This window comes from Cynoglossus semilaevis, chromosome 2 (genome assembly GCF_000523025.1).
Source record: "Cynoglossus semilaevis isolate Cse_v1.0 chromosome 2, Cse_v1.0, whole genome shotgun sequence".
NCBI lineage: Eukaryota > Metazoa > Chordata > Actinopteri > Pleuronectiformes > Cynoglossidae > Cynoglossus > Cynoglossus semilaevis.
The window spans coordinates 9,844,384-9,863,875 of NC_024308.1; the positions used below are offsets into that span (position 1 = coordinate 9,844,384).

A 19,492-nucleotide genomic window follows, 5' to 3' on the forward strand; every position below is an offset into this window, starting at 1 on the left:
AAGCAGAGAGGAAGTGCATGTAAACAGCTGTGAGGAAAGGAGCCCCCCCCCCCAACAAACTTACCTTAGGTAACAGGAGCGAGGTGTCAGACGCACCCGGGACCGAGCTGCGGCTGTTACAGTCAGGGTAATGACGGTGGGATGTGATTCTGCTCTAGAAAAGGTGAACTCTGCTCCCAATCGCTGACTTTGCCCTTGAACCCGCTGATTTTATCATCTTTTATCAGTGTTTAATCTGTGTCATCCTAAAATCCACACACGCGAGGAACGGGTCACGGTGCTACATTTAGACTGCTCAGATTGAGGAGACATTTGGAGTGAGCACACTTTCACCATCAGAGAAGATTTGATAGCATTTTTCTGTAACTTCTCTTCACACACACGTGAGTGGAAAAAGGTGTAAACAAATAAGGAGCACAGCGTTTTAATTAACACGTGCTATTTTTAAGAATGGAATTAGAGGTGATTAGAAGAAAACAAACATTGACAAAAAGTAAAGCTAAAAAGTAGAGATTAAGTAAATAATAACAGCTATGAATGGACAGCCCTAGTTTTCTCTATTTCTCAGGAAATGTTTTGAAGGCCACAGCTCAGACCATCTGGAATCTTCGGTCCAAACGGGGCATTTCACCCCTGGTCCATACCTAGGACTAGCAGTGTTTTTACTAGTTCGTCATCCGTGTCAGTTTCTGTGATTTGTTCATCAGCCACCATGTGCACACAGAGAATCTGTTGCTGTTTTCATCAGTGAGTCACACACTGAACAAGCATCTCGATTCTCATTTATCCAGGTCAAAGGTCTCGGGCATATGCATCATTTGTGATGCGTTGTTTTGTTTCCGGCTCTGTACCAAAATACACTCGGGGAGAAACCACTGAGCCTGCATGGCTCTTTCCTTTGTTGGGGACAAACGCGAGAGAAGTGTGCGGTGTTTTAAGGACACGAGATACTGTAAGATTGAAACAACAAACATGTGCAGCTCCCTTCATGGTCTCACTGATATCTAGGCACCATTTGGAGGGCCGGAAAATTGTTTCCATAATGAATGTGACTCCCAGGGGGAAGGAGAGACATCTGGATGGGAGAACATGTAGAGGGAAATCCACAGTGTACTGAACAGTCCCCCCGGGGCGACTCAGTCTTTCGTGTCTGGTCTTTAAAGACTTTTAGTAGTAAAGTTTAAAAAGTGTTGCAGATTATGACAGCGTTCTAGTTGATTGTCAATGTGATTATCTGTTATTGATCTTGTTTTTATAGTCAAATTTATATCCCAGCAATTAATCCCAGTCCTGTGTCCCAAACTATCGGTCGTTAATCCTTTCTCTGCTACATGGAAAAATTTAAAGTTTTTCCCTGGTTGAAACATAAAATTCTCCATTAAGAGGTAGTAAATTGGGTGATTTTATGTTTTTGGCAAGTTTCAGGTTTTCACTAAAGATTTGTTTTGATTGATGCCTTGCTTCTGTCTGAACACTATTATTTTTAAAAAAAAATCTCACCACTCTTGGTTTCAGTGGGGAGTGTAGTTGACTCATTATGATCCCGCAGTAATCCTGCTGCTGTTTTTTTGCCCGCAGAGGCTAGTGACCTTGGTTCAACTTTGGATGCTTGTCATATTTGGCATGGAAATAGTTAAAGGTGAGGTTGGGAGTCGACGGATGATGTTTAAAGTCAGGAAGACAACAAATCCACCTCCCTTAATTCAGTGCATCTCAGAATGTCCCCACCACACACACATACAGTACATACAGTGTACATCATCCATGATGACCTCATTTCCTTCAGTCGATGAGGAAAACAGTTAAAATTCTCAGTATGTAGAATTACCATTGATCCTTTTATCTAATGGATAAGAGTGTCTTCCATCTTGGAATGGAATGATGTTTTTTTCCTTTTATTTATAACTCTGTCCAATAATGTCTCTTGTTATGATCATTCCCAAGGAAATTACTGTTTCCGGTTAGATGCGTCCTGCATCCACTCACTTTTAACTTTCTTCGTCTCCAATTCCCAGATTCCCACATATAATGAAAACCAGATATCTTGTTATTTCACATGAATTGGGATGAAATTATCATCAAACTGTGGCAAATTTTTGACTTGATGCCCATATTTAATGGAGAAACAACTGATTCTTTTTGTCACTTTAAAACCAGTAGTGGTTTTAAACCATTGACAACTGAGCTGTGATTTTTGGGTCTTTTTATGTTGGTAATTTCTATTAGACTCAAAACTTAAAGAATATTATTAATATTATTGTTTTTTCCACGTGTGGACTACAAATTATTATTTATGATGCGTTGTTGTCACACACAGACCTGAAACAGATCTGAAAATAAAGCCATAAACAATTCACATTTCTTTAATGGGAAACAATCTCGTGTTTGGAATCTCTCATGAATGTGAGCCGATGACGAGACAGTGTGAAGTCAAGCAAACAGTCTCTTCATTATGTGCAGATTGGTTCCTGATCTACTCAACTTTTCCCAGACTTGTTGTGTTTCATTGGCCAGCTTTGAGCTGCGAGTACAGTCAAATAGTCGGTGTTTTTTTTTCACCATCAGTGGAAGTGATTCTAGTTAGCATTTGCACCGTGTGAACATAAAAAAAAGTTCTAGCTCAAGAAATGAGAAAAGTGAATGCAGAATGATGACCCGGCTGGGAGAGGGAGCAAAAAAAAAAGGGGAAGTGTCGAGTACAACGTTTGGGGGTGGGGAGGTGAGGAAAGAGGTCACCCTGTTGATGTGAACTCTCATCACTTGCTAGGGGTCAATGATTTGCCTTCTACACAAAACACACACACATACACCCACACCCTGGCAGAGGGGGAACACCCAATCACACACTCTGAATCACATCTGCTTTAACATGTAGACTTCATGCACAGCAACAAAAATGTGGCCTATGATCTAAGCTGACTTAAGGAATGTGGGTTTTTCAAATTTGACTTTGAAGTAGCAGAAGTATTTAAACCTTCACTCGTGGCCTATCCCTGTACAGAACATTCTCCGCCCACTCCTGCGGAGGCAAATTAACCAGACAGGTAAAAAGGGTGGGGCTCACCTCAGGTATTTGCTCATGGATTCTATAGCATGAGAAGAAAAATCCCTCGGTGCTGTCGCAGGCATTAGCACACAATGAGCACCATGGGGTTAATACTGGGCTTTTGTGATCGAGTGTGAGCGTTAACACGTTGGTGCAAAAAATACTTGTGATGATTATGTGTCAGTCGGCCCTAATTATGAGAACAAAATCTGATGAAAAACACAAGGCACAGGGAAGCTTTCTCTGGATTAATTTCCTTTAATTAGGCATTAGTGGGAAAAAAATCAAAGTCTTGATTTAATGCTGCTTTAATGAAGCGGGGAACCTTGAAAGGCCTACAGGATGTGAGGCCGGGAGATTCATTAGGGGGTTCTTTGCTAATAAAGCAATAACAACATATGGGTTGCACGTGGACTGCATACAACCTAATTTTCCATGCACCATAAATACACTCACTGTAAGTGCTACACATATTTCAGCATTAATTCATGCAATAAGACCGATACATAATTTAGAAAAAAATGTTTAGTTCTCTTTTGAACTGTAAATACTGACAAAATGCAAAAAACACAAGTCATTGAACTAGAAAAAAAAATGTTCATGGACTACGGAGGATTAGGAGGATTGGTGGTTTGTTTCCTTTGTACATTCAAAGGTTAAATATGCAGCAAATTTCTCTCACAGATTATTAAAAAATCTCACCAAACGACCTTACTACAACAGTCTGTTCTGTCCTCACCAAACGACCTTACTACAACAGTCATTATAAAGCTCTGTTCTGTCTCCAGGACTACAAGGCCAGGGGTTATTTTTATGCAATTCTTATAAAAGGATTAGGGGTAGGATGAAACAGTTATGCTAATACAAAAATCAATACAAAATTTGCAATCAACTAATAAATAAGCACCACAATGCAATTTGAATGCCCTTGTGAACAAATTGTCAAGACAAAATGTGTTCACCAGTTTAACCATGTTGAGTCAACTTCTGAAATGACACATATTGATTTAAAAAAACCAAAACATGATTCTAAATGAATGGATACACACCTACAATACACTGTAAAAACCATCACCACCCACTCCCACCGATCGGTGTCTCATTCAAGCCTAAACTTGTTCAAAGCAGTTCCATAATAAATACTTTGACTTGCTATTAGCAGCCAAATGTAAAGAGCACTCATCTCAATCATCTGTCCGTGGTTTGTCCGCCTTTGTTTTTTTGCCTGATAGATGTTTAACTTCATTACAACTAATCTTAAATTCAACACGAACCACAAACGTTACACCTCTCTAATCCTGTAATTAGGTTCAGTGAGACAAACACCACGAGATTATAGAGAGTATAATTTACAGGAGTGAGTCTCCAGAGTTCTTCCCTGACATTTACCCTTATGGTGAGGTAAGGGTGGGGGGAGCAGCATTAATGCCACACGCCGGTCTATAACCACTTGTGAAAGAAAAGAAAAAAAAACATCTATAGTAAACCTTATTTTTTTATTTTAGAATGGAATTTATTTTTATTTAGGAAAAGTAAAGCTAATAAATATATGAAACAGAGGATATAACGAAGAATTAAGGATCTGTTCGCTACTCTTGCTCACGTGTTTGCATAAGTCCGGTTAGAGTCAATATACCTTTATATTCTGAGGCCCAAAATTTCTCCTGGTGTAAATGCTGTGTGATGGAAATTAGCGAAGTGGTTGTAAAAACGAATAACAAAGTAATTCAGAGTGATCTTTGAGAGAGAACTAATGCCGAAACAGTTCAGTCTACCTGTACATTTTTGTCCCGTGTCAGTGCCTATGAATCTTTTTTGACCAACAAACAAGACAGATATGCGCTGTGTGTGTCACAGAGTAACAGAATACATCATAGAGCTTATTAAAAACCTCCGCTGAGACACACGAAGGACACGCCGTAAACCACGGTGAGCTATTTTGATCACCGTCCGATGACACGTGACGACATCACTGTTTCTGGTAGTTACACTCCAGTCAAACCATGGCTTGGTTATTTCATTACTGCTGTCAGAAATACTCCTGTCCAGACAAAGGGTAGTTTAGTGGGTATTAATTGTTGCTCTGTGGCATTTTTGGACGCCACAACCTTCAGTCTCTGGTGTGTGCTGTATTTAAGAAGGGTGTGTAACACAATTTAATCATGGATTTTTTTTTATGTGGGTCACAACACACTTTAATAACACATTGTGCAATTAAGAGGGACTATTATTTTCCACGTCCTTGTGGGATATTCTCAAGGAAAGTGTGTCTTTTGCTTGGCCCGGCTCCTCCGCCTCTACTGTCTGTCTCAGCGTGAGTCCTGCCAGGTTACTATAACCAAGGGGGATCTGATTACCGGTGTCCGTCCCTCAAGCTGGTGTATGGACATCTGATCCAGCCACATGCAGGTGCTTCACACAAGCACGCACCCGTAAGTCATGTGAGTAAAATACTGTAAATAGGCACGGAGAAAATATCTTCAATTTTTAACGCCGTCCACCGGAGGGAGCGTTTGAAACGTTGCCATCATATCAAGTGCTTAACATTTGATATGACGGGCAGGATAAATGAAAAGTAACAGCTGTAGACCTAAATCAGGATCGTTTTAGTGGACAATGGGCCACAGCCAAGAACATAAATTTACTGTGTTTTTGCTGAGGCCTACTAAAGTTTACTGCATCACTTTAGTGCTGTTTGTTTTGTTAAAACGGATTTTAAGTTGAATAGCTGTAAGGTCTATCAGCGTCTTCACGGAGCATTTGTTTGGTTAGCTGCACTTACATTACAAGAACCAGACCTGACGAAGGAATATGTCCCAGCATGTCTTGGCGTTTATTTAGATTCCCTGTGGGTTACTCATGCATTGTTTTTTGTTGCCTTTATGTTATATTTTTGGCCGCCTGTTTGCACCTGGTTGTTCACTTTACAGCTTGTACGCTTGACAAATCTAAGGAATTAAGAAAGACAATTCCTGGCTTCCTGGAATGCTTTAACACATGTTATGTACATAAACAAACATGGCAAAAGTGCGAACGGCAGTGCATACATACCTCTGCAGTGCCATTGAGCCTGTGTGTGTGTTGGCACATGGATGTTACAGTGAAGTGCAGAATGAAACCAGGGAGGATTGTGATTTTCATTTCCCATTTTAACGTTCACATGGTGTTTATCACAGTCGGAGAGTCTGGGACTGAATTCAGAAAAAAAAAAAAAAGAGAAATTGAGAAATGTCAGTGACTCATGATAAACTTTGTTGACTGTCGCAATATCACTGTCACACTGTCTTCCCATGCTCTCTTATCCTGATCCCTTTTAAGAGGAGGAAATTAGAAACTTGTGGCTGTACTGTACTCTTAAAATGTGACCCCCTCCAACATGACTATCTCTTTGCCAGTCACAATGTTCTCCCACTACAACAGGTGTCTCTGTGCAGATAGTTTTACAAGCTCTCAGGGAGCAGAGAGAGAGAGAGAGAGAGGGAGAGAGAGAGAGGGGAGGGAGAGAGAGAGATACATAAGTTGAGTAGGAGGCAGAAGACCTGATTTGTGCAGTAGTCAGACAGCAAACAGTTCCTGTAGGATTGATCTGAGAAGAAGGATAATCTGGGTAATCCTATAACCGGCGCTGGACTCCGCCTCTTTGCTCTTCCATGATGCCCCCACCCCTTATTATCCTCCTCCTCCACAGCGACCTTTTTCGCTCCTGTTCAGTAAAGTAGTTGAGTAGTTTTTTTTTCTCTCTCTCTCTCGTTTGTCTCAAAGCCGTCGGCCGTGTGTGAACCCAGTGTGACTGTTGTCTTGCCAGCACCACACTCACCCTTAAAGCCATGTGGCACCCCATGGCATCTCCCGCAACTGGAGGGAACTCTGGGAGGGACATGGGATATGGTCACTGTGAGTACTGCGCTGCTTGTGTCTGTCATTTGCAAATACACAAATCGGATTCATTCTAGGGATTATTACCGGCGAGGATGTTGGCTTCACACTAGTGAACAAGATAAGATAAAAAATACACACTGAGAGCTGCTTTTATTCTATGTGTAATCTTTACTATATTTCTAATTTAATTGTCATATTTATTTGTATTGTTTCTGCACAGATGAGTGTTGATTCATGATTCATGCTGCTACCTCATTTTTTTAAATGTATATATGTAATCACTGCACATGCCAGTCAACCTAAGGCAGAGCTTTCAGCTGTTATTGCCTTGTCATTCACTCTCTATTTACCTCTCAGCATGTGTCCATTTTTTTAGCCCTGTTTGTTTTGGTTTCCCTCTCTCGGAGTTTATCCGCTGTCCATCACTCTGCATCTCTGCATCGCCACTGACCCCGCTGACTTATTTTTTTACCTTCCTGTGTTAAAAGAGATTTGGAGGTGTTGATGTAAGATAACAAGTTCTTTAGTAACACTGTTACTTAGAACCAGCCAGTGTGTTTGTGTACAAACAGACCAGGGACCAGAATGAATCAAAAAATTGGGAGTCAACAGCACATTATTGACTTGAACTGGGAATAAAAACACAGCAAAAGTTGTGGCGCTGTGGTTTTAGTGCTAATCAAAACATTGCTGACAACCAAACATCCATTTATAACAGTACTGTATTTGCTTTTTAGTCATTTTTCAGCCTCTACTGCATTGTTCAGCTTGCTTATTCATAAAGCACACACACTATACGACAATCATGCTGGATTGTTAGGAGTGTCATAAAGATTATAAAACAGCAGGCACCATAAAATGTTTGTATAGAATATAGTTTTTTAAGGTTTTAAAGGCAAAGTAAGTTCAAAGAAGAAAATTATTTAATTATGCTGGAAGCTGGAAATATTTTTTTGAAGTTGTAGTTATGAATGACAGAATTTACGTTTGTAGGGATTTCATTTTAGGTAAATGCTGTAGGGCTGTATTTGAGGGGTTATTTTGGTTGTTTTAAAGTAGACTATTTTTATCAGTATGAAACAATACGTCTCTATTCGCGACACTTTTGCAAACACCACACAAAAATTCCCATATGGTTATGGTTATCCAGCCCAGGCAGTTAGCTCCAGGGCAATGACACTGCTGTGTTTCCCAGCCGTTACCTTACCCCGCTCATGTGCTCTCTCTGGCCACGTGTGACGTATGTTTAATTACTCTACTGCTTCTTAGGTGATACCTATACATGCAACGTGCAAGGAGTTGAAGTTGTTATCCCAAACATCTCCCCAGATTGTCCCAGCTCCACTATGAGAGTCAGAACAGCCAGAAGAAGTTTCTTAGCATTAGCATTGGCCAAAGACCAATTATCAATGTGTTTTACTGCGACTTTCTTTAGTACTTATTAACAGCATTATGGCTCACATGTTTACATGACTTTTACAGTTTAGTTTTAGTCGTACTTAGATAATGATATTTTGTTAGTATAAAAGGACATTGTAAACATCCATAAGCAAGTTATTATATAACTTGCTTCTGTTTACCGGAGAAAGAGAGAAGCGCTGACTTTCTCTCTCTAGGTGTATTATAATTCCTGTGTTCCAGACAAACAAATTGAGATCATTTAAAGTTTCAATGACCCAAGTGCCTTCATAACATGGTAAGATTTATTACCACCAGCCAGCAATTATGCTTATTGTACTTGGGAATGCTAATGAAGCCAAAGCTAGTAATGGTTATTGTTAGGGTTATGGTTCGAGTGCGAATTAAATCGTCTACCTACTGCCATTAAACCGACAGCCTTTTACATTTGAAAATAAATATCATAACATTTGACTTGGACTTAGGATGCAACACAGTGTCTGCCTCTGTGTCTGCCGGTAGAAGAGACTAGAGATAAGTGATTCTTTCTACAGCCTCCCTGTATTTGGTCAAGTGTTTTCAGGCAGGGACATCACCTAAAGAAGCAAAGCTATAGCTAGCAGCGAGCGCTTGTCATCTTATTGATCTTGTCAGGTTACCCTGCTCAAACACACAAGGCAGCACTGACCACTGAGTGCGACCAGTGACGTGCTGTGTGTGTGTGCTTATACTCTTCATTGTGTCTCCATGATGCCCTCTGTAACAGATAGCGCCTACTTCCAGGAATGTTCTGTTGCACAGAGCCACAAAGTTGCGTGCGTCGATTTGCACAGGGTCTGTCAGTTTGCAGGTCGTCTGTCAGCTTGTTTGTTTTTGAAGATTTTGTGGTCAGTCTATTCTGCCTACGCAAGCAGACTTGTGTTAGCTTTTCTTTTTCAAACTTCATTTTTATCTCTGTCAAAACAACCTTTATCTCATTTTTGTCTCAGAAAGTCCCCCCACCACCATTGATTTTCCTTAAATCTGGGTTAAAACTGTTACCCTGGCAGGCTTCAGCAGCAAGATTCTGCACAAAGGAAAAACATGCGATGTGCAGAGGATGACCATTAGCTATAATTATAATAATTTATCTTGTTTGTTTCTGAGCTTCAGCCTAGATGGAGAGAAAGAAAGGAAGCGGGGTTAATGTCTCTTTTTAGCAACAGCATGTGGGAGTCCACTTCTGAGTTCATTATCAGGCAGAATTTAGGGTCAGTGAACTTCATTAGCTGTGCTTTCTGTGCTGTTATGACCCACTTCCTTATTTTTCTTTATCTACTGTATATACAATGTTCCTGTTGCACTGATGTTGTGCAATTGTCAGATTTGGCTTGAAACCACAAAAAACATATTTTCGCTTGAAAGTTCTGTTTTCATTTTACTTAATAAACAATTTTACTCCGGCAGAAAACTCAGGTTGTATTCCTCGGTCTTAACCAGGTAGAGCGTTAGGTGTACGTGTTGAACGGATCATGTGAATTTTGGAGAGTGGCATCCTGCCAGTGTCCCACTGTCCTCCCCTTCCATCCTCCCGTCCATTTGTCTAGCCATCCTTTGCTCCCTTCCTTGCAATCTGGCGCTGGCCCCTCCTTTCTGGCCTCCTGCTTTCTTGACAGCTGGCCTGCTGAGCTGCAGATTCTTACCCAGGGATAAGAGGATTTACTGACACAACCGATCAGATATCAACCTCATTTGACTATGTAATGAATGTTCAAAGGCGGCCTATTCTGTGCCTGTTGGCTTAAAAAAACAGTTGTGTCATTTCTTTAATGTGACACAAATTTGTGTGCATGCACGTTTAATTAGGTGTTTATTTGTTTGTGTGTGTGTGTGTGTATCGACCTCAGTAAGCTGGATTTGTTGTGGAGAGATGTCCTAATTACATGTGTGTGGGCTGGCTGTGTTGTCTGACTGATTCTTTTTACTATTCAGTCAGTCTAATTTGTTTGTCATTTGGTCAGAGCAGTGGCTGCTCCAAGAATAGGTCTGACATCTACAGAAAACACCTGAAATCAGCCGAGGTTGTAGAACAGGTGTCCTGGAGTTCTGTGTCATTCTAACAGCAGTTCCATAGACCAGGGGTGTCCACACTTTTTTGGCTTGGGAGCTTCTATTCAGCATTACATTTATACTTACACATATAAAGTGAACATTTAACACTTATACATATACATTATATGTTGTTATGGGTTACTGATTAAATGCGTGTAGCTGTATGGCTTAGTATGATTTCATTATTAAGTGTATGGTCACTACTACACTACTTTTTTAGTTATTATATTTATATTTAATTGTCTTAATTTAATTCTCCATGATTTACTACAGGCATGGCCAACCCGCGGCTCGGGAGCCACATGCGGCTCTTACGTTCATGTCGTATTTTATGTTTGTGGGTTTTTTTTTTTACACTACGATCAGCTTGGGATTTTAATTGATGAATTTTGTCATCTAATATACTTTTTTGCATGAAAACAAAAGGGGTAAAAGACAGACTTTTTTGTTATTAATATGTACCACCAAAATGAGTTTGACACCCCTGATCTAATGTATTTTAATGAAAGAAAAATCTCCATGAACTGTGTCAGTGTGATGGGTTAACACGGTCAGTGCTGTATACTTATTTAGATATACAGTACCCAGAACACGTGTGATAATGACAGTACATCGGTCACACGCAGATGCATTTTATTATGACTGTAAAACTGACTGTAACTGCTGCAGACAGACAGGACCTCTTTTGAACTTGGTTCAGAATTTTGACAACGGACGACCTTTGATTTGTGAAGCCACTGGTCAAAGGTGCCTTTCACTGCTCTGTTTGTTTGCTTTCCGACCGATAATCTTAAACACAGGATGACAGGAAAAAGTGAGATTAAAGCCGTTCGAGTGAAGGAAATTAGACTTTAAGGTCTGTCTGCGTCCCCTTCTCTGCTGCGTCACATGTGCAGGGCTGTACATTCCAGAAGCTTTTTTTTTTTTGAGGTGATTTCCATAGAGTGGATATGGAGAAGGGTTATTCAGGGACAGGTCCTTCTGAGCCAACTAAGCCAATGTATGCTTTCCCTGCTGAATGTTGGCCTCCGTCCAACCAGCTATGAGACAAACACGCACTTTATGTCAAAACTTATTTGAACTCTGCGATGATTTGAACCGACATAGTAATGGTTCCATCAGTGTTACATTCTTTTTCACTAGTTTTTAATCAATTGGCATGAAACCACTTTATTAAAATGTACCTTAGTCCACATTACAATAAGCAGGTAATAATAATAATAATAATACAGGTGTCAGGTTTTTATGTTTCATATTTGTATGTATTCTTTTGTACTATATTTATTCATTCTCTGCATTTGACCTATGACACACTACAGTGATTAAAACTCACTAGCAGTGGGCTTCATTTTACTCCTGAAGAGACAGTTTTTGGCACTCGCTCAACACACCACACTCCCGCCAACCATGGCTTTTCAAACTGCCAAAACTCTCGACACAAGCTTGATCTTCTAACCACCAGACCACTGACTGCCTCAAACTTGAAGTGGTGTGGAAACTTGTATTTATGCTTTTTATGAAGCAGATATTGGAAGTTTTTTTTGTGTTACTTTTTACTTGTTACTCATATTTGGCACAACTTGTGTCAACTTACAGTCACAGCGTAAGGATCGTTTGATCGGCCGACTCTCCGCAGTTACAAACTATTAAGTTAAAACACATGCCGTCCTCTTTGAACGAAGCATTAGTAAAAAGCAGTCGATGACATGTGTTTGGAAATCACATGTATACATCCATCTGTAGCCCTTTGTAGCTACGTTTACATACACGTTTTTCTTCTTCCTGAAAAAGAAAACTTTCTGATTAAAAATCCCTCCTTTATTTCCCCAAACAATATATTTTTATGACATGCATGTACATGAGTCATGCTTTCAGTTTGAATGAGCTATTGTTCAATACTACTGGACAAAATCCCATTAGGGATTGAGTTAGCAGCTAACACTTGTTATTGAGAAATAGCGCTGACGACAATGCCAGCTCTGCATATTTCACATGTGCTGTACGCCTAACTGAATGTTCAAGTCAGATAAAGTCTATCTATCCCTCTGCGTTTTGGTTTTTGGTGCTATTTAAGTGCAGATTACGTGTGGTCCCAAATCTGTACAACATGTGGCCTCCACTAACTCAAGGTTCAGGGAGGCCTCTGTGAATCAGCAGAACACAGAGGAGACAGTCACAGACTCACTTATTCAAATATAAAGTCTGCTCTCCACATCAGAAGTCAATAAGGACGAAAATGAACAACTGAGCGTCACAGTTTGTCTGAACTATAACAGGAAACTAGAAGTTTTTAAAGTATACATACATACAAATGGAAATACTACTGTATATCAGGCTGTGGTTTGCCTCCACGTCACTCACAAATATTTCTATGAAATGACAAAATGCTACACTGGTGGTTCAGCATCTAGTACGCACGGTGGAAAATAAGAAATCACCTTTACAGTGCTGGCCCATAGAAGCCAATTAAAGCTAAGTTTAATACAGGTTTAATGTGACAGGAAGTTATGAGGAGGAAGTTTAGTTCATGTAAGTAAAATAAAATGTAAATAAACTGTGTCTATCCAACCGTTTATTTATGATGTTAGTTTAATTAAGATTAATATTATTTAAAGAGATTAATTTGCCACATACAGCACAATAAATAAACTGCTAAACAGAAGGAAAAAGATAATGTGGTGAAAGTATTTTAAAGACCTCAAAATGAGAGCACAGAAAACTGTGATCCATTATTTTCCTCATGGCAGTGAGGAGCCTTCAAATTTGGAAACACAAGGAAAAAGGAACATAGTTGAAACTTCCACTCATGAAATACACTTATTTGGTGGAATCAGTACTATGTACATACACAGAGAGAGAGATATAATATGTATTTATAATTGTGTAACATTGGATCCCGATTGTAAGAAATTCCAACCCGTGGTTAGCTTAATTGATGACGGCTTAGTTACCAACTCAGCACTTCTGCTATAGAATCAAACCTAGGAGGCACCAGGGGAATTGGTCATCCACATAAAGAGGGGGTTCAGTGCACAAACTGAGACGGTACATGCTGTCCTCCCCCTGCGCTCATTCATTATGTAAGCTCCGTGATTAGAGGAAGTTGTCCTCAAAAAATTCAGAACACATGATTAAAGAATTCACATTAAAGTGGATTTGCTACGTTACACGCTGTAAAACGAAGTACTTAGAGAGTGTGTGTGGAGTGTATGGACCATGACAGCTTTGTGGGAGAGAGAGCAGGACTGAGGCCCCAATACATATTTGCCTGCCAGGGATCACTCACGGAGAGCTACAGAGAGTGGACGGGTGAGAAAAGGGGTGGGGGCTGTAGTCTCACTGCTAAACAGGAAGTTGCACAACATCTGTTCTTTGGCATACAGAAGGAAACTCAATGGCCAGCTGTGTGCTTGAAAGAGTTCTGATTCAAAAAGAGCTAGGTCCAGGCAAGACGTTACAAAACCTTGACATTTGAAAGCGAGTCTCTCACATTACTCACTCTCCGTTTCTTTCACAAGCGTCGGGGCCTTTCATATTTAATGTGGTTAGGTGTTTTTCAGGTTAAGTGCAGCCTTTCAAAAGAGCTCATCAGGTGAATCAGGTTCAACTGATGAAACGACCTCAAAAAACCTCCAGTCACACATAACATATAAATAGCAAATAATACAAACAGGGAATTAGACTAGGCTGTGAAGGAACACAATGTGTTGCCCGGAGCTGGCAGCTGCTGTTACCATGATGGAAACTTTTTTTTTTCTCTCTTGAAAAACATCTTTGAAATCTGCTGTTTTAAATGCAAATTTCTTCATCTGTAGTGTTAATAAAATAATACTGTATATAACCTGACAGATCAAACTCTAATGTGGATGTATCTAAATAAAAAAAAAGAACGAGCAATAAAAACATTTGCATTTTACTTAATTTGTTTAGCTAACAGGAAAGCAGCATCTCACACAATGGCATAGTGTCCCAACAACAAGAAGGTCAGCAGGTCATGTCCTGAGATGCATAGTCTTTCTGTATGAAGCTGCATGTTCTTCCTGAACACATGGGTTTTCACTTTACTCTGGCTTCCTTCCACAGTCCAACACATACTGATTGGCAGTGAGGTTATCTGGACACTCCCTGTTGACCGTAGGTGTGAATGTGAGTGTGAAGAAAGTGGCAAATGTGCCGCTTGGCTGCTGGACAGGGTAAATGTGTAGATCTATAGGTGGATGGATGTAGTTATTCTCCTCCGTGTTTCTATCTGCTGCCTCAAAGCTTTTATCAGCCTGCAAATGAACAACTGAAAGGAAATCTGAACAGATCGAGTTGTTAAACCATGCTTTTGCTTCTTTCTTTATTCAACAATGACATTTACATGGCTGCAGTTACTTCTGATTACTTCGAGGAAACCTCGGCTTCTATATGACGGCTGAGCCAACACACAGAGGTCTTCGAATACCTGGTTGAATACTGGTTTGTGAGGTTTGATATAAGAGGTCCAGCACACAGTCTAAGAACTTGTCCTGTTTGTTTTAAAACGCTGCCTTCACAACCAGCCGGAGATCTTATCTGTCTTTCTATTTATGTAGGATGACAATAGCCTCACTACCTACCCATTCATTTACTATTCCCCGTAATTAGTAATTGCACAACATTTTCCTGGAAAATGCAGGAGGAAGACAGGTGACTTTTTTTGTGCTTCAGGTTTTTATGCCAACAACTACAGAATTTGACATTTAACTAAGAACAGTGGCGCTGAGTCAGTCTCACACTGTGTACTTAGAGGTGGTTCAGAAAAACACAAAATCACCTGGAAAGCGGATTAAACATATATATATATATATATATACATATATATAAAACTCCAAAGATGTATTTGAATTTGCATACATAAAGTTCCTGTGTTTAATTGGTCTCCACCCAGCCAACCTGTAACAAGCCCGTGACCTTTTTTGTCTTCTCTTTGTCTGCACCTCATGTTGGTCCTCACACATGTTACGTCTTGATTTGATGGTATTTGCCTTGATGGTGAATGGACGTCCTCACAGCTGCAGCACATGCATGAAATTACACCCTGCACCCTGTTACCTCGTTGACTGACAGCCTTTCTAAATAGGTCATCCTTGTAAATGCCAGCCTGTCAGTTTGCATCAACCGATGCAGAGCAAAGTCAACACTGCAGTAACAGAAAGGCAACATATGGTTACATTCTGCCTAGACATTAGTACACACACACAAACACACACACACACACACACACCGACTGACTGCGCAAATGTGTTTCCTGTTATTGGTCAGCAACATGTGATTTCATATGACATTTAAATATCAATCAATTTGTCATCTTCTCTGTGTATGGACTGCTCTGCCGTTACAATTACTCCGACGAACTACGATTTAGTCGCTGCCTTTCTCTTGTCTGATCTTGAAGCTGCTGCAGTCGGTGCATTCTTTATCGAAATGGTGAGAAATTCCTGACGTGTGTCCACATACAGTGGACTGTATGTAAAAACTGGACAGAGGTAAATCACTGCACCATGTGGTTCAAACACAAGCCCAAGAGAAGACTGGAAATAACTTAAAAACTTAAATAAACGACCCATTGGGACAATGAGACACTGAACACAACACACACACAACTCTGGCTGACCTGTGTGCACCTGCTTGTAGTAAAAAGCTGTTTAAATCTGCTGGATGGGCAGACTATCGAGTACTAATACAAGTATCTTATAATCGTCTTCAAGGAACAAAAATAGTTTTTTTTTACAGATTTAGAGTACAGTTCAAGTATGATATCTTATAAATTTGTATTTTCTCTTTTAGATTCCGCCGGGTCGATGAGTGCCGCCCACACTCATCCACCACCCATGGGTGGGATGGTGGGACACCCGTCCGTCATCAGCACCTCCAGACAACTACATTCTCCCATGTCCACGTTGGGCTCACAGATGAACGGCCTGGCCTCACCTTACCCCGTCATTACGTCCTCGTTGGGCTCACCTTCTGTGTCCCTGCAGTCCCCGCCCAACATGAACTTTGGAGCCCTCACCAGTCCGCAGGTAGGACCAGCATTTAAATGCTAATCACACAGCAACTGCTCCATTTGATCTTAAGTGATACGTCAGCGGCAATATTTGGTGCTTGGAAAATCTAATCTCTTTGGTGACCTTTTCAAAAACAGACAAGGACTATTCATTCATCAGTGCACACTCAGCAGCAGCAGTCTGTCTTCTTAAAATTACAGTTTTGGCAGCGAGGATCTGCATGATTCTACCATGTTCCTTAATAGATCTTGCGCCTGTCGTTCTTGCAAGCCTTCACGGTGGATAGGATGTTGAAGGTTAATCATATCCAATGCATTAGCTGGCATGCACTGGTGTGCCTCTCCTTTTACTGACCTTTACACTTCCACCTCCAAAAAAAACACACTCATGGTTCCTGTGCTGCTGACAGAATCCAAAGATTTAGCTCTGTAATGAAGGGCCCAGAGACAGGAATCAAAAAATAAAAGTCCTGCTCCTTCTCCCTCCGCTTCCCTGTCAGTTGTTTGTTTTTGGGGTTTTTTTTGCTTGCCTCTGCCTGCCTTTGTGTCTTTAGCTGTGCTACAGTACTGTACAGACTGCAATAATAAGAAACAGCCACAAGAATAATCTTCTAATCTTGGCACAGCAGCAGGAGTGGAGACATTTTCTTTAGGTTGTAGTCAACAACCTTTGATGATGCACGTGTAGAAACACATACACATTAAGTGTGCGTCACAGGCTGGATTTCGGCCAGTGCTGCAGGGCGGAGGCACAGAATCATATAAGAGGCTGCAGTCATAGTATGGATCTGTGCTCTGAGAGACAGCTGAGGTTAGTTCAGTTGTAACACATGATCATCTTTTCACCACTTGCCAACATCCATCCAAGAGTGATACATGTGTATTTAGATCACAGCCTTGTTTTTCTCTACTTATTTATTATAACTCTACTCCTTCAATCAAAACACTGACTGCTTGTTATTCTTCCTTAATTCCTTTTTCACACATCACTGACTTTACAAAGCAACCAAAACTGCTGTTTAAATACTTCCCATTCACTGAAAATGTTAAATATACATTATAAGTTGGGTTACTAAATTTTACTCATAACAATCCAATTAATTGTGACAAATAACATGGACTAAATGCGTAGGTAAGTTAAAAACAAATTGCTGGTTAATTACTGGGCAGCACCAGTAGAGAAACAAATAAAGACACACAAGTAACCAGTTTGATTTTCCAGTAAAGAGCTGGGATGTTGTTATTGTCAAATGTCTTACTTAGACAAAGTAGGTCAAAAGGTGGGGAAAAAACAACTGTTATTTTTGAGGAACTGTATTAAGGTTTACAGAAGACATGTCAAGTTTTAATTAAATAATGTTGTATTTAATAAAAAAAAAACACAAACCAAAACATTATTATTGCTTTGTCAATGTCCTTAGATTCCCAAACTCCCCATGTAGTGATATATATATATATATATATATATATTTATTTATATATTTATCCAGACCAAATTTTGAGAGACACAAGAGAGAGAGGATGCTACTATACTTGCACATCTGGCCCATGAACCGACCACACACAAACCTTACATGTCTGACGAGTGATGTTCCACATACCATGTGATGTATAAAGAATGTATGACACATCAATAATCCATATGCAGAGCTGGTAGCCATTCTGGCACCAATATGTCGCTTGTCTGAAAAGAGTAGCGAGTCGGAACAAGGCTTTGAATGTGCCTCGAGATGTTTCTTAAAGTCATACAAGTGTGAAATTAATTATTTGTGAAAACTGCTAAAGGTTGCGTTGAAGAGACATTAGTGTGCACTGTTGACTCACAGATGAGTGAAAGTGTAATGTTGAATGTTCATTCATGTCCATGTGAAACAGTGCCTTTGGGGTAAATACAATAGAGAGAACTGCACCTTTTCTTTTCTTTTTTTTTTTGTTTACTGTTTTTTGTTGTAGAACAACCTCTGTGTGGTTCTAAGTGTGGTGTTGAGGATGAAAGGAAGTGCTCATTGTAAATAAGTGATAGGAAAAGCCTGCAGTGACAGTGGGGCGGCCCGTCCTATACATTTGACAAGCTGCCTCAGATACATACTGTAGAACAGGAGGCTTAATGTAGGTCAACACTGTTGTTTCCTGTTAGAGTGCAAGTCTCTGCACCTAAACAAACAAACAAACAATCACGAGCAGGAAGAACCAAAGAGCTGGTGGGAGATACAGTATGAGAAGGAGTAATATAGCAGTACTTGAAGTATTGCGACATTGTCTGGCTTTTGTCCAACCAGTCTTACAGAAGTTAAGAGGTTCCTTTACCTTCTACAAAAATGTGTGTGTGTCTCACGTTTAACCTGACAAAGTTGTTCACAGCTGGTTGACCAGTGGGATCCTCTGGTGACGTAAGGCCTCATATTACAGATATCAGTAAGAAAAACTGACTTTCTACAGCTACGAAAAACCTCAAAACACCTAAAAATAAAAAGGTTCATGGCGTCAAACTAATTGTAGGTAGAAACATATGTACATTTAATTTTTGTTTTCTCAGAGGTTTGACGGAGCTCCCTCTGGTTTTGTCTCAAAATGACTACAGGTTCGGAACGTAGACCTCAGTCTCTCCCTGTCAACAAACATAAAAATCTGGTGTGACAGGCCTCAGACTAAAGCCTTGGCTCCTCCCACCACACAAGCATGTGTGGCTGTGGCTGTGGCATGTGACTGCACACTGCAACATTTTCTTAATAACTTGTGGGTGGGGAGAAAATAATGACACGGTGAGCGGAAGACAAGCTAACAGGAAGGAATAGAGGAAGAGAGAGGGTGTCATGAGACCTGCCTGACGTTATTTTACTCTTACTTCCCTTTTGCTTCCTTTTCCACAGTGTTTGTTCAAGCCAGAGCAGCACGGCTCTAACTCTTTGTCTCTGTTTCTGTTTTGTCTTCCTGTCATCCTCAGATGAACTCTATGAACAGTGTCAGCAGCTCTGAGGACATCAAGCCTCCACCGGGGCTGCAGAACCTGGGAAACATCAACTACCAGAGTACAAGCCCCGGGGGGA

General features: G+C 40.4%; 1 protein-coding gene across 1 annotated transcript in view; it reads left to right on the forward strand.

The window, feature by feature from the left end:
* Positions 1-6,714: 6,714 nt before the first annotated feature.
* rxrgb (retinoid X receptor, gamma b) overlaps positions 6,715-19,492 on the forward strand; it is a 17,400-nt gene continuing 4,622 nt past the window's right edge. The window contains exons 1-3 of the mRNA XM_025053147.1: positions 6,715-6,940; positions 16,226-16,461; positions 19,390-19,492. Coding sequence (XP_024908915.1) covers positions 6,874-6,940; positions 16,226-16,461; positions 19,390-19,492 — 406 coding nt within the window. The 5' untranslated portion in view covers positions 6,715-6,873. The remainder of the gene's footprint in view (positions 6,941-16,225; positions 16,462-19,389) is intronic.